Source organism: Pseudopodoces humilis, chromosome 4, assembly GCF_049639895.1.
Source record: "Pseudopodoces humilis isolate 2021_Gansu_Grassland_sample_001 chromosome 4, ASM4963989v1, whole genome shotgun sequence".
Lineage (NCBI taxonomy): Eukaryota > Metazoa > Chordata > Aves > Passeriformes > Paridae > Pseudopodoces > Pseudopodoces humilis.
This window is the reverse complement of record NC_142203.1, coordinates 56,346,443-56,360,552: the sequence shown is the minus strand read 5'-3', so window position 1 is coordinate 56,360,552 and position 14,110 is coordinate 56,346,443. Positions and strand designations below refer to the sequence as shown.

Sequence of the window (14,110 nt, the reverse complement as noted above, 5' to 3'; positions counted from 1 at the left end):
GATTTCATAAAAGTAATATGAAGCTGATTAAACCTTTTAAAGAACAAACTTGAAATCTGTTGTGATGAAATTGTGATGATAAACCAGAAATAGTAGGAGACATTCTGTATTCATCTCTTAGCACCATCTCTGGAGGCGGGTCTTACTGCCATGAAACTAAATGGATTCTTGTAAATTATTATGACTAAGAAGTTGATTTTATTCTTACACCTTCAGTAATTTCAGTTGCATTTCTACAGACAGTGGGTATTGCAGAGCTTGCATAGCTGTGGGTACCTTTTACCTATGTAAACTCTACCTCTGTCAGCAAAAACAATTTTCCTGTCATACTTCAAGTTTTTAGAAAAAGCAATGGAAAATTGTGTAAATTAAATACATATGATCTGCACATAATCTGAAAATGTATTATATGCGCACATTATAATTTCTCAGAATCAGTCTGACATAACAGAGCAGATTCTGCTATGTGTCCATTCTCACAGCATGGTTACAGGTTAAAATTTGCACACTTCAGTTACTTGTAATACTGAGAGAGTATTTTAATATCCTTGTATCCCATAAGTAATGTGAAAATGATGGCAGGCCAATCTGTAACTCGAGCATATAGCATTTTTGCTATCATCATACAGATTAATCAATGACTAATTAGGGTGTATAAGAGCATGAGATGTATTGGCAAGGGGGCAAAAAGGCTGCCCATCTCAACACAGCTTCACTAAGGACATGTTGCCAACATCGTTCCTGGTGAAATGCTTGGTATGTGCTGTATGTCTTGACAGTTGTGTACCTCACTGCCGCTTGTCATCATTATATCTATCAACCAATTACATATGCATTAACAAAAGAGTAACGTTTGTTGTAAATACTACAAGTTTGATATTAAAATCTTGAGCTTGGATGTGAACTTGCTCAGGAAGTTTTCTTGTGAAGTGGTCACCATAAGACGCTTGGGGAGCATGTAGTCTGCCATCTGGGGGTGGGGGAGAGGGTTTTGTTTTATGATCTATTGGAAATTGTTACAAAATCTCAGAATTTTTTGAGAGAAAAGCACCAGACTATAATGGTATGAATCAAGTGCCAATACCATCAGTTGCACTGCTAGAAAAAAATGTTTGGGAAAATTCAGTGGAAAAACAAGTGCTAAAAGCAATGGCTATATAATTTTGCTAAGAAATTAGCACTTAAAGTAAGTTTTTCACAGTTTCTAAGGTTTGTTTGTTTGTTTGTTTTTCGCAGTGTTCAGTAGATCAGAGCTGATAACTATAAGCAAAATGGATTTAATTGTACATGTTCCAGAAGAGTAGTAATTAGTAATTTAGTAATGTTGCTGAAGATTAAGAACAGTCATGTATGAGAAGTATTGAATTAATAAAGCAAGAATTGAGGATTGCTGCTTATAAAATGTATGACCCTGAGTATGCATATTTTTTTCAGATGCCTTTAACAAATGGACAAATGTGCCAGCCTCAGAGACTTCCAGCAAACTATAGCCAAGTCCATCATCTCCCTCCTCAATCAACAGTTGCAAGACATCCATCTAGAGAGCAATTAATTGATTATCTGATGTTGAAAGTTGCCCACCAACCTCCCTATACCCAGTCCCAGTGCTCTCCCAGACAAAGCCATGAGTTGGCAAAGCAAGAGGTAAGAGTAAAATCTGTCTGACAGATACAACATCTGTCAGAGACAATTAATTGTTACATTGTTTTCATTTATTATAATTTCTCTGTACATGGTGACAGAAAAAATACAGGGATTTATCTCTAGCAAAAGATAAATCTTTTTATGATCTCAGAGCAATTCTACTCCTCAAATCAGATTCCTTCCAGTTTTGAGAGAAATGTGGTAGAATTGTAATTGAGCATACCAGAAACTTTAAGTTACATCTTTTTACTGAGCTAAAAATTAATTTCTCAACTAAATTAATTTATTTATCTCAACCGTCATTATTTGGCTAGTAACTGAAAAAAATGCAAAGTCATAGTACAACTTGCAGTACTTTGCATCTGGAATGGTTAAAAGACCTGCAAGTGCAGAAATGCGTATCCATAAGCAAAAATCCATAAAAATTGTTTGAGCAATCTGATGCATGCCTGATAATTATCAGTTTTATTTAGGATAGACAGATGTGTATATAAGTTCTTATACCATTTAACAACTCTTCCACTGTGACAGAATTCTTTCCATGTTGTTTGAGTTTTTTGAGAAAATCCTTATAACTACATTTTTGTTCTGTGCTAGAATGAGAATGTCCACTTCCTGCGTAAAGTAAGTTTTTTATTCAACTCTTCTAGCAAGAGAAAGAGGACAGAGTCTTGGCTGTGTAGAATTTGCAGTGAAAGTAGGAATGAGGTTTGATTTTCAAAATTTAGGTAGAGGTAGCAAAGAAATTGGAGGAACAGGTTCTTTTACATCAGCATATATATTTGCTGGAGGCATTAATGTAACATGCATAATATCAAAATACCTCTGAATTTAAAGCCCATGTGAATTATGATTATAGTAATAGTGGTATTGGAGTAAAACTTAGGTACATTGATAAATAATGTTGTATTGCAATCTTGTTCTGCATTAATATTATGAGATATAATACTCTCTTGACCTGCTTTTTATTTTTTTTTTCATTTTAAAACTTTTATTCACCTGAATTCCTTAGTAATAATTTCATTACAGTAGCTTTGAATGTAGATTTTCAGCCAGTTCATCTAACTTTGCTTGTAATTGCTTAGATTCGAGTGAGAGTTGACAAGGATCCGGAACTTGGATTTAGTATATCAGGAGGAGTTGGAGGTAGAGGAAATCCATTCAGACCAGAAGATGATGTAAGTATTCCATACTAATGCTTCTTGAAAGCCGTCTTGATCTGTAATGTTTCTCATGTTCAGCAATGGGAGAAAAGAAAGTACATCTATTACCTAAATCAGTACACTCCAGGACTGGAAGGAAGAAAGTTGTACAAATGATGTGGAAAATCAAGGTTGTAGGTGGTCACAATGGTTGCAAGACAATATAGACGATTATTCCAGATGAGTGGTTTTTGCACAATTCTAGTTACCAGTTAGCAGATTTGAGATAGTGAATTGTGGAGTGTACAGTTAATAATCCTTTTACAAAAGAGACAGTGATTTAGCCTACAGCTCTGTTTCTGGTAGTTGATAATTAATCTTGACATATACATCTGCCAAATTAAACCAAGGTGGATTACAATTTGCCCCTCAGTAACCCTTTAAAGATAATTCTGGATTTTTAATCTTAGAAAAGGAAGGCAGTCTCAAAACCCAGAGACCTGTAGAATAGTATAGCATTACCTTCTACTTAGGATGGAAAATTGAAAAAATGTTTTGAATTCCATCTATTTGATGCTATCCTGTTAATCATAAATAAGTTGTCAAAAATATTTCCACATCTGTTTTTCAAGGGCATATTTGTAACCAGAGTGCAGCCAGATGGACCAGCATCTAAGCTGTTACAGCCAGGGGATAAAATAATTCAGGTATTGTAATGACTTAATTAACTAGCCTGTGTAATATATGGGTTTATTTTCAGTTTGCACCTAAGGGCGGAATGTTTAATTTTTAGATATATTACCTATCTTTTCCTGATTTATTCTTATATTCTGGAATGAAGCTCTTCATTTTCTGCCACCTAACATGCCAATAAGTAACTCAGTCTGAAGCACAGTAGATAATTTTTTCAGATTTGGAACATTTTTCACACTTCTAAAGGAAAAAAAAGAAGTGATGGAAGGTGTCATTTGAGATAGAATCACGAGCATTTTGTTAGGCTATGCTGTCATTCAGTTATTGCATTTGTGGTCATTCACATGCAGTTTTGTGAACTATGTCTTGTCTGAACACCAGCAGCTGCCCCTGACAGCCGCTCTCCATGGTTGCACTATCCAGTTACATCGCTCTCCATGCTGCAGCTCCCGCCAGCCTTTGCTGCCTCTCCCCCACTGGCAGGCCAGACATGCACGACAACTGGCCAGAGCTGCCCCTTAGCTGGTGGTGTCTGGCTGGTCACAGCACACACCTCCTGGCTGCCCATCTGCTGCTGGCCAGCCACGTCAGGCATTTCAGGAGCTATGGCTTCTGAACTGAAAGCTGTGTTGTTCCTTCCTCTAGGAAGTCTGTACCTATCAGACCTTTTCTGTTTCAGATTTGTTTGAAGTTATCTAATGAGCTATGATAAGCTATTGGGGGAGGAATCAGGGAAATGAACAGTATGTTCATAGTGTCTTACTTTCTTAACCAAAATGGGCTAGTGGGACATTTGAACATTGTTCTAGCTACTTTTAATTTGCAGAGCTTGTTAAAAATAATTATTTACCACATCACGAAAATGTTGATGGAGTTGACTCTGCTGCATTTCAGTTTTCTAAAAACAGAACAAACAAAAAGCCCAAAACCAACCCCCCCACCCCCACGAGTATCTCAATTAAACCACAACGTCCTGTGAACAATATTCTAAAACAAAGCCAAATAGAAAACTCAGCCTAATTCTTCAAATGAAAGATAAAGCTAAAAGGCACACAAGAAAACTGAACTAAGTTGTACCAACTAAGAGATGGCTTGTTCTTGAGCACAATAAATCTGTGCTTGTTTCTCCTCACTGGGGTGAGAGACGTCTTAGTTCTTTTACTGGTATGGCGGTAACCGAAGACCAGGGTTACCAACACATACAGGAACGGGAAGTATGTTAAACCTTTGAAAAAACTGTTAGCTCATTTGTTACATATTTGTAAAGTTTAAGGTACCTGAAAGGTAACTTCTGTTTTAGTGGTTTATTCCTGTCTTTATAAATGCCATGCAGACAAATCAAATTCCTTAATGAAGATTTTTTTTTTTGTGTTGGGACTGCTTGGGTTTTGCTTATTGTTTAATAAGGAATTCAGTTTGAAAAAGAGCTCAAGGAAAAGTTGAATTTCCATGCTTAGACAATAAGAAACCACTTTATTTCTCATAACAAAGAGTATTTTTTTATGTAACAGCACATTCTTTTTTAGCTGTGATAATCCCAGTGATGATGTAATGACAGTCTCACTCTGTCACGTAGCCACTCAGACTTCTGTGGATTTTTTAAATGAATATAATCTCTTCCAAAATGCCTTTGCTATGCTTGATTTTGCAGTGTTCTCTGTAAAGCATTCAGTAGGCATGCATATTCTAATGCATGTCTAACATGTCTAATAAAAATACATGACTAGTGACTAGATAATTTAAAGTAAGACTTAAGACTAAGGCTAAGACATTCTGTACAAATTATGATTTGGAAGGGCTGTTGCTGCTTTTGCTCTCAGAACAGTCTACATAAATCTTCTGCAACTCTAGAAAGATTTGAAAACACCTGGTTTTTAACCAAGGATTCAGGTAACAACAGCAAGTGTTCAGGGATGGAATAAGAGCTGTAACTTTTAAAATATCACAGCTAAGGCACAGACAGCACATCCAGTTCTCTGTCACCACATAAGTAGCTCAGGGAAAAAGGTGGCATGCACAGCTGTAAGCTGTAACACTTTAAATGGACAAATTTGTCTTTCTACAATGTTTTGCTGACCCAGGTTGAGCATGATCTTGCACTAGTACACTGTGAGAAGTTGAGTCATAGCTATGTTTTCCCTGTCTTTTGCAGGCCACCTGGCCTGTCTCTGTTTGCCAAGATGAACTTGTCCAAGAATAACAATATTGTTTAGAGTCACACACAAATACAAGTTGAGGTTTATCTCAGAGTCTAACACAAAAAAGTGGCTCTCAGTGCCATTAATATTTTTGTCACAGGACTCAATAGTTTTCATGTATCACAGATGCCATTTCTAATATTCTGATACTTAAAATAGGATATGTAATTAGTAGTATATTTGGGTTTCTTAGTGTGGCTGTATTATGGCTGATGAATTAGATGTCTGATGTTAATAACTTAAAGTTCAGTTTTCTTTGGATTGCTTGCAATACTCTTCCAAGGCTGATATGGTAGTTTGGTTTTTTGTAGCATGCAGGTACAAATTCAAGTAATCTGCGGTGTTTTATTCTCCACGTTCATACAGAAACCTTAAGGCTTAAATAAACCTACATGAAATAATGAAACATCTTTTACTTAACATGGAATAAAAGACTGTCATTTTGAATTTTAACTATCTCTTTTTAGGCTAATGGATACAGCTTCATCAATATTGATCATGGACAAGCAGTATCATTGCTAAAGACTTTTCAGAACGCAGTGGAACTCATCATTGTGCGAGAAGTTTCTTCATAAGTACTGTGGATTGTGGGGATAAACCAACAGAATTCATTGAAGGACTATGGGGAAACTGAATATTTTGCATATTTTTATACATTAAAAGAACTCAAAAATAATTATGATCAAAATTTGTACAGGAAATACTGAACTTGTGGTTAAAGGGGGAAAAACCACTGTAGAGAACATACAGGAAATAATTTTGGAAATGCGTATGGTGAATAAACTTGTTTTTAAGCATTATAGCAATCTAAGGATCACTCCTCCAAGAACAAACCTGTGTTGTTTTTTTTGTACAGATGGTAGGTTTATTTTTGGATAATTCATACACATTACTAAACTTTGTGCAAGGCTTTGTGAAGCCTCAGTTGTAGCCAATGGACAGATGGCAGGGCTGTCTGTCCTGTAGCTGTTTATTGCCTTTATTTTTATTCACCAGATATTAATGTGTTACGCTGAACCACTTCTGTAGATACGAACGGGGATATGAAGTGTTGGCTTTGCTATGTGCACATTGTATAGATGAATGGGTAGATGGAAGGTGGTGCTGGTTGGACAGAATAAAGGTCAGGTTAAACAATTATCTGCTATCTAAATCTGGAATCAGGAGAGAAGAAAAAGTGTTTAGTTCTGGAGTGTACGTCTACCAATAGAAAATGCAATAAAAGCTTACGGTGTGTTTTTTTTAGGAAGACTGTAACTACAAATTTGTGATATTATACAGGATTTGTTCTTAATGTAGTCATGGAATACTCATTCGCCACATGTGATTCATGTTTAGTTGTTTTCTTTCATACATAATTTTTTCAGCTGTACTGTGGAATTGTGCCCAGAGATTTTTCTCTGCTATGGAAATCCCCAATTTTGTGGAAATGGTGATAATTTTATCTTTATAAAAAAGACTCAATTTTAAGCTGACAGATTTTAAAAATGAAACTGAAATGGCCAGTTTTTAAGATTGTTGCCTGTAATATATATTTAAACACACACAAGTGATGCAGGAAAGGTTATGAAAGACATCTTGATTTTGTTTGGCCTTTGCATTGCCTTGTTAATCAAAAAGGAAACCATACGCATGGAGCTAGGTAACCAAAGCAAGTTTGTGAAACTTTGAGCAGTGATGGAGAATTGCTGTGGTGAGATGGAGAGCAAAGGGAGGGTGTACTTAAAACCCACCAGTTCGTAATGAGGTTTCTTAAAGGGCTGTTCCTACAGGTAACATTAAATGTGAACTAGACACTTCAGAGTCATTAAAGGGTTTCTAATTACATTAATGTAATAGTGATTTACCACAGGCTGCCTTTGTTCCTTATTACTGTATGAAAGGTTCAATTATGTTTCTATTAATTTTGTTTACCAGAAACGTTATCTTTCTCCTTTGTAATTGAATAGAGACTGCGTACTCTGCAGTGATAATTCATACACGGTTGTTATGGACCAGGGAAAAGTGCCATAGAAGACCGATAACTGTTTTTAATCAGGGCTAATAATTAGCCTGTCATTGGAGCAATATTCAATTATTGCAGTTCATTTTTAATTATGTACAAGTTGGTAGTTTGACACAGGTATAAGCGCTTTTTTCAACCCAAAAAGTAAATGCTTTTAAGAAAGCAAGCAAAAACACCAGCTTCCTTTAGTTTTGGAACAGTGAGCTGGAAGAGAAAGGAATTAGCTAGCAGTAATAAAGAGGCAGTACTTTTTCAATAAGTGAACTCCAATATTATTGCACTTCTTTCAAAGATGTTAACTATTGCTTATTGTACTGTGTATAGTTCTAATAATTTTAATTGAAACCCTTTAACAACTCTTTGTATATTTTAATTCTTTTTAGTTGATTTTCAGTAATATTTACATAGAAAATGTTTTTTTGGATATATTAGCAGAAATGTGCTGTATTTTGATAAAATTCACTTATTTTCTGTGTGCTGTTAATCTTAAAGAATGAGAAACATAGCTATATAATGGCAGGCTTCAGTGTTTAGTTGTTATTTAGTTTCTATTTTTTTATTGAAAATGCAAAATGTTCACATCACATGTTCGTTACTTTTAATCATGTTATTTTTATCACACACTGCCTTTTAATGGGGATACATACAGACAAGTCCTAAATGACCTTCGTCTTCTACAAAACCTGTATCTTTGAGAAGGGAAAAGTCCAAAAAGCAGAACTGATTCTTTACTGATCTTGGACTGACTTTGTATACATTTTGCAGTACATTTAAATATATCACTGAGAAATTATACTGTATTGTATTTTGCTTTAATGGTAACAGAAGTTTTAAATGTTGTTGTGTCACTTAATTTTCAGATTTATGTATCACAGATAAATTCTACCAAAAACTGTTCAGCTGGTAGAACTATATAAGTAGAGATTTATAGCAAGAAGTTTAGTACTTCTTGTGGAAATACTTGGCCAAAGCTTGTCTTCCGTCAGTTAGCAAATTAATCGTCTAATAAAACATGGATTATGCTGATTTTACTCACTAAATGTTTGAGTTTTCAGTGAATTGAAATGTGTTTGTTTTGTCAGTGTCAGTGTGTGAAGGTAAACATGTCAGACTAAATAATTTGTGGGGAGTGGGAGAAAGATGTCTCCTGAACTAGTCCAGCCAGGATTCAAAGGAGGAGAGACAATATCAGCACTTTTCATTTTGAATGCATTGTAAACTACATTTTGAATAGAATAAAATCCATCAGCAGCCTGAGTTATTCAGCATGGCAGTGAATTGATGCAAACTGTGTTAATTCTTTCTATTCTTAATAGTTCATTAAAGAATCAGTTCAACTGATGTAATGAAAAGATTAAGTCTCCCACGTATTTATTATGTAAATATTTTTTTAGTTTCTTTTTTGGATGAGTTTAAAAAAAAAAGTGTATATACTTGAAAGCATTCTATGAACACAAACATAGCAATAAGCAACACACAGAATCAAACATTCATTACTATTTTGGTTTTGATTAGAAATACTCCCTTGTCAACAGCTATGTAATGTTTCTATTGATCAGCATTTATTCAACATTCCAAATTTTTGTATATAATAAGACTGTTTCTGAGGTAACACATGGAGAATAGATAATAAACTAATGCTCTTTAAAGCTGTGTGAAATTGACTTATTTAAGTTTTAGGAAATTCTCCATAATGCTATTTAATTCATCTACAGTTTCTGTAGACCTCAGTACTCAATCAATGTACATTAGTAAAGTTTTATTTGTGTTCCCGTCTCTGTGTTTCTCAATGCCCACAAGTCTGCTCTAAGTGATTTCATTGCAAGTCTAGGTTCTTCACAACAAAGAAATGTTTTTATAGCCCCATGTTGTGGGTTGACCGTGTCTTGATGCCAGGTGCTCACCAAGCTGTTCTATCACTCCCCCTTTCCCAGCTGCACAGGAGAGAAAATAAGATGGAAAATAGCTTGCAGGTTTAAATAAAGCAGTTTACTAAAGCAAAATGGAAAGTTTACACACATACAGGCAAAGAGAAAATAAATAATTTTATTTTCTACTTCTTAGCAAGTGATGTCCAGCTATTTCCAGGAAGCAGGACATCATCATGGGTACAGATAGTGGTTGTACCAGAAGGCAAACACTGTAAAAGACAAATGCCCCACTTTCATCCTCCTCTTCTTAGCTTTTCTATCTGAGCTGACATCATCTGGTATGAAACACCCCTTTGGTCTTTTTGGGTCAGCTGGCCTATTTGTGTCCCTTCCAAGATCTTGCTCACCCCCAGCCTACTGATGGGGGGGCAGGATATTGGGAAGATGGCACTGGTGCTGTGCCAGTGCTGTACAGCAGAAGGCAAACACTGGTGTGTTATCAACACCTCTGTAGCTACTGGTGCAAAGCACAGCACTGTGAGGGCTGCTGTAAGGAAAATAAACTTTGTCTCAGCCACACACCATGCATCCCAGTCTTGCAATGAAATCAGATAGGGCAGTGAGTGGCTTCTGTCACAAAGAGACGACTTTAGTTACAAGTTTAGTAGATTTGATAGGCAGAGAGAGATGCCAATGAGTAGGGCTAGAATTAAGAGTATGCTGAATGTACTGTAAAGAGATGGACAAGGGTCATGTGGTAAAAAAATTGAACAGCTAGGCACAGTATTTCACAGGAGACCTAAATTTGGCTTTACAACCAGTTTTCTTGAAAATCACAAAGCAATATAGTAACACAAATTGTTTTGTCTTTTTTTTCTTGTATATGTGGATCTGATATACCACTGTCACTGTGTTCTACTTCCTCTATACAGAAAAAACTGATTCTCACTATTAACAGGTTATGGCCCTGATGACCCTGGAGTATTGTGCCTGTTGTTATTTAGGTTTTCTATATCTGCTCCCTACTTGGACATTATTTCATAACTCAACAGTTTACTTTTTCATCAAGCATCTGAGAATACTGGGTTTAATTTCTGTTTTTCTGCCTGATGGCACTTTTTCAGATAGCAGATTTTTTGGTATGGTATCCCTGCTGCCATGGATTATATTCAATTTTGTAATGGGTACAGAAGATTCTATTGCAATATCTATGTGACTGCCTTGAAACTGGAGCTCTGCTACACCATTAAAACTGCACTACCAGTGTACTACTGCACTAAAACTGTACTACAGGTACAAGAGCCTTACATGCAATGCTGTCCAGCTATTGCCTTCTACTGGTATTTCCATCTATGGTTCTGCTAGTGACAGACTCCCCAGGAGGAGGGTCTGCATTGTGGGGCCCAGGGCTTCTGAAACTGTGGGGTTTGAGATGTCCTCTCTCTCCCCAAGCTGCACAACTTGCTGGCTTCCAAAATTCCTCTGCTCAGCAGCACAGCTTTCCAACAGCAGCATGGGTCTTGCACAAAAGGTCTGGGGGGGCCCTAGGTACTCTGATCCAAGTAGCCTCCTCTTGGCACCAGCTACAGGGTGGGCAGATCACACTCTCCAAGCAAGGGCAGCTGCAACAAAGGCTCCAGGCACCCTGCATCAAGGGCTGCTGACTACACTTGCTACAAGCTGCCAGAGCATCCCCAGGCCCACAGGCCAGTGGGCCCCTTGCCCTGTACCTGGCAGCAGTAGGTAATTCGATTTTTTTTGAGGGTTCCTAGGAGCATCTGGTCTCTTCTACTGCTTTTTGAAAGCCTCATCTCAAGTACTGACAGCATCACCCTCCCTTGCAGTTCAGACCCTCTTCTGTGTGGCACTCCCTGATTTCAGCTCTGCTGCCTTGTGTTTGCTTTTCTGGAATTCTCACATTCCTCTAAGAATGTGACTTTTGTTTCCATTCTGCAATACCTGAACTATTGCATTTGTATGTATTAAGGATAAGCATTAAGTATGGTAAAAGTTGCAGCTGTTCGGCTTAAAGGAAGAGAAAACATCAAAAGAGCACTAAATCCAGTGTTTTAAACTACATCAGAAATAGTGTGCACAGGCTATCAAAAGTAATTTCTAATTGTGGATAAACATTGCTAAGCTCTAAAAGATTCAGTTAACATATAGCTTGTAATACTTGAGTCAGGGCACTTTCAGTCCCTCAAATTTAGATCAATATCTGATGAAAAGCTTTAGAGGTGCACTTAGAACATGCAATAAAACATATGACTAGGCTGGTAAGGTTCCTGAGATGGCCAAGAAGAGTTCGTCATATAAAGTCGTATTGCTGAATTAACGAAGCTTTTCTGCATGGCCCAAATATTAGAGCACCAGGAATTAAATTTCTTACCACAGTAGTCTTCAACATCGATTTTTGCAGCTGCATAACACAAGGGGCAGTGTGGCTCTGTGCTGCATCCATTTCATGAGGCATAGCTGGATGCTGCAAATGGCTGAAATGTTTATGCTTCAGTATTGTTCAAAGTAATAAAAAAAATTGTGGCAAAATATTCACTCTTGTTTGCCAGGTGTGGAAATACTGATTGGGACAAGCCTTTCATGGACTCTTTTAATAGACAAAGTGGTAGCAGATGAACCAGATGCTCTACAAAGAAATTCTCATTCAACTGCTAATGTTGGGAATTTATAAAGAAACTTCGGAGAAAACAACAACAACAACAACAACAACAAAAAGGGGTAAAAGCTTTCTACTGAATTAGAAGTATGCACTGGCAAAATACAGAATTTGTAAGTATTGTGCCAGAGCTCTTAACATCAGTGTTTTAGCATATTTGATTTATTTTCATCTGCAAGAACTTCCGCTTGCAATAGAAGAGTTGACAACTGGTTTTGAATATGGAGAACGTATTTTTGCTGAGAATGCTTCTCCCAAAAACTACTTCAGCTGAAAGCTATGGTTTCACTACAGAGAAACTGAGGTTTATTAATAAATATTGAAATAGTAACAGCTGGTTAGCTGACATGATACTAAGTCCTGCAGAAATGAAATAATCATGGTAAATTGTCTCATTTGTTAACTGACATGAGCAATAACAGATGAGGTTGGAGTTGATGCATGCAAGGGTTAGAAACTATGCTAAAAACCTCCAAACAGATAAAACATCTAAACAAACTTTTTTTCTGCTGCATTTTAATTTTATGAAAACACACTGGGTGATTTCCTGACCCTGCAGTGTATGGTGTTACTTAATTGCAAATGTAGTTAATCTATTATAGATTGAATCATTATCTGCTTATATTTTAAGACATTTGAAGACACAAAGGATGTTTTTTTGGTGTTACTACTTACAAAACTCACTTTGTTTTGTAATACTGCCTATTTTATGCCACTTTAAAAAAAAAGTGGGAAATAAATCATTCACGTTTATCTCACCTAGATATACTCCAGTTTTCAAACTTCACAGTTATAAAGATTCTATTATATACTTAGGCCACAAAAAAACCTTCTCGCCCTGCTACTACAAAAAGTGATTGGAAATGAGAAGAAATTAATCCAAGTGAATTCCAGAATTTTCTACCTAGCACCCTTGAATTACCTTGTTCAGACAGGGTTTTTTGATGTTTAAAAACATCTTCCCCTTATGTAGAATTACATGCTGTGATTCCCAGCAGGATAACCTCACAGCAAAGAGGAAAGATGCTTTTTTTCGCTCCAGTGGGCACCTACCCAAACAGTTTCAATTACCTGTCCTGCCAGAAAAACAGCAAGTAGCAGATATCCTAGCAGACAGTCAATCTAATTACAAAAAAAAAACCCAAAAAAAACCACAACCAAAAAAAAAAAACAACAAACCAAAAACCTATTAAGTTTTTAAATTTACCTTTAATTTCCCTATACGTACACAGTCACGTATATGGGTATTAAAAGTATATAATAAAACTATTATAGTCTATCTACTGATACGTAGGCTTTTATATAGCTTTTAAAAAGGGTTTTCTAAAATCCCCTTTTGAAGAAAAAATGCTTCTGTAATCTAAGAAGTGTTGTCTGTAGAAAAGATACTAGATTTCAGAAGTGACTGTAGAAATGCTGCCCTGAAAGGTAACTGTATGAAGAACTTGTTTTCAGATTAAGATTCTCAAATCTTAAATGTTTTTGTGCATTTTCCCAGTCTCTAAGTGGTGGAGATACTCCTCCTTTGTTAATAAGTGCTTGGGGATTCAGAGTTAGCAACACTACCTCAGGTTGTCAGCTAACTCCCTCATCATATTATGAATTGAGTTTTAAAATAATTGTAAGTCTGTAGTGGGTTTTAGCACTGCCTAAAATCACCAGGGCACTTACTTATTGTGAGATGCGGATTAGGAGAAGGCTTAAAGCTACTCCATCTTTGAGTCAAGCAATTTTATGGGGAGAAGAATGTCACTGTGAAACACACTCCTAGAGCTGCTAATGTGACTCTTCTAATGGATACTGCTGTACTTAATACAGCAATCCTAAATTTTTTCATGTGTTTGCTGTAAAACAGATAAAAAGCAGATGCAGAAATCTCACAG

The 14,110-nt window shown here is 36.4% G+C and overlaps 1 protein-coding gene across 11 annotated transcripts in view; it reads left to right on the top strand.

Annotated features, from left to right (window-relative positions):
* ERBIN (erbb2 interacting protein) overlaps nt 1-9,335 on the top strand; it is a 116,377-nt gene extending 107,042 nt beyond the window's left edge. For all 11 annotated transcript variants that reach the window (XM_088054011.1, XM_088054016.1, XM_088054015.1 and 8 more), the window contains 4 exons: nt 1,435-1,644; nt 2,730-2,822; nt 3,419-3,493; nt 6,145-9,335. In XM_088054011.1, coding sequence (XP_087910137.1) covers nt 1,435-1,644; nt 2,730-2,822; nt 3,419-3,493; nt 6,145-6,252 — 486 coding nt within the window. In that variant the 3' untranslated portion in view covers nt 6,253-9,335. The remainder of the gene's footprint in view (nt 1-1,434; nt 1,645-2,729; nt 2,823-3,418; nt 3,494-6,144) is intronic.
* Nucleotides 9,336-14,110: the final 4,775 nt, after the last annotated feature.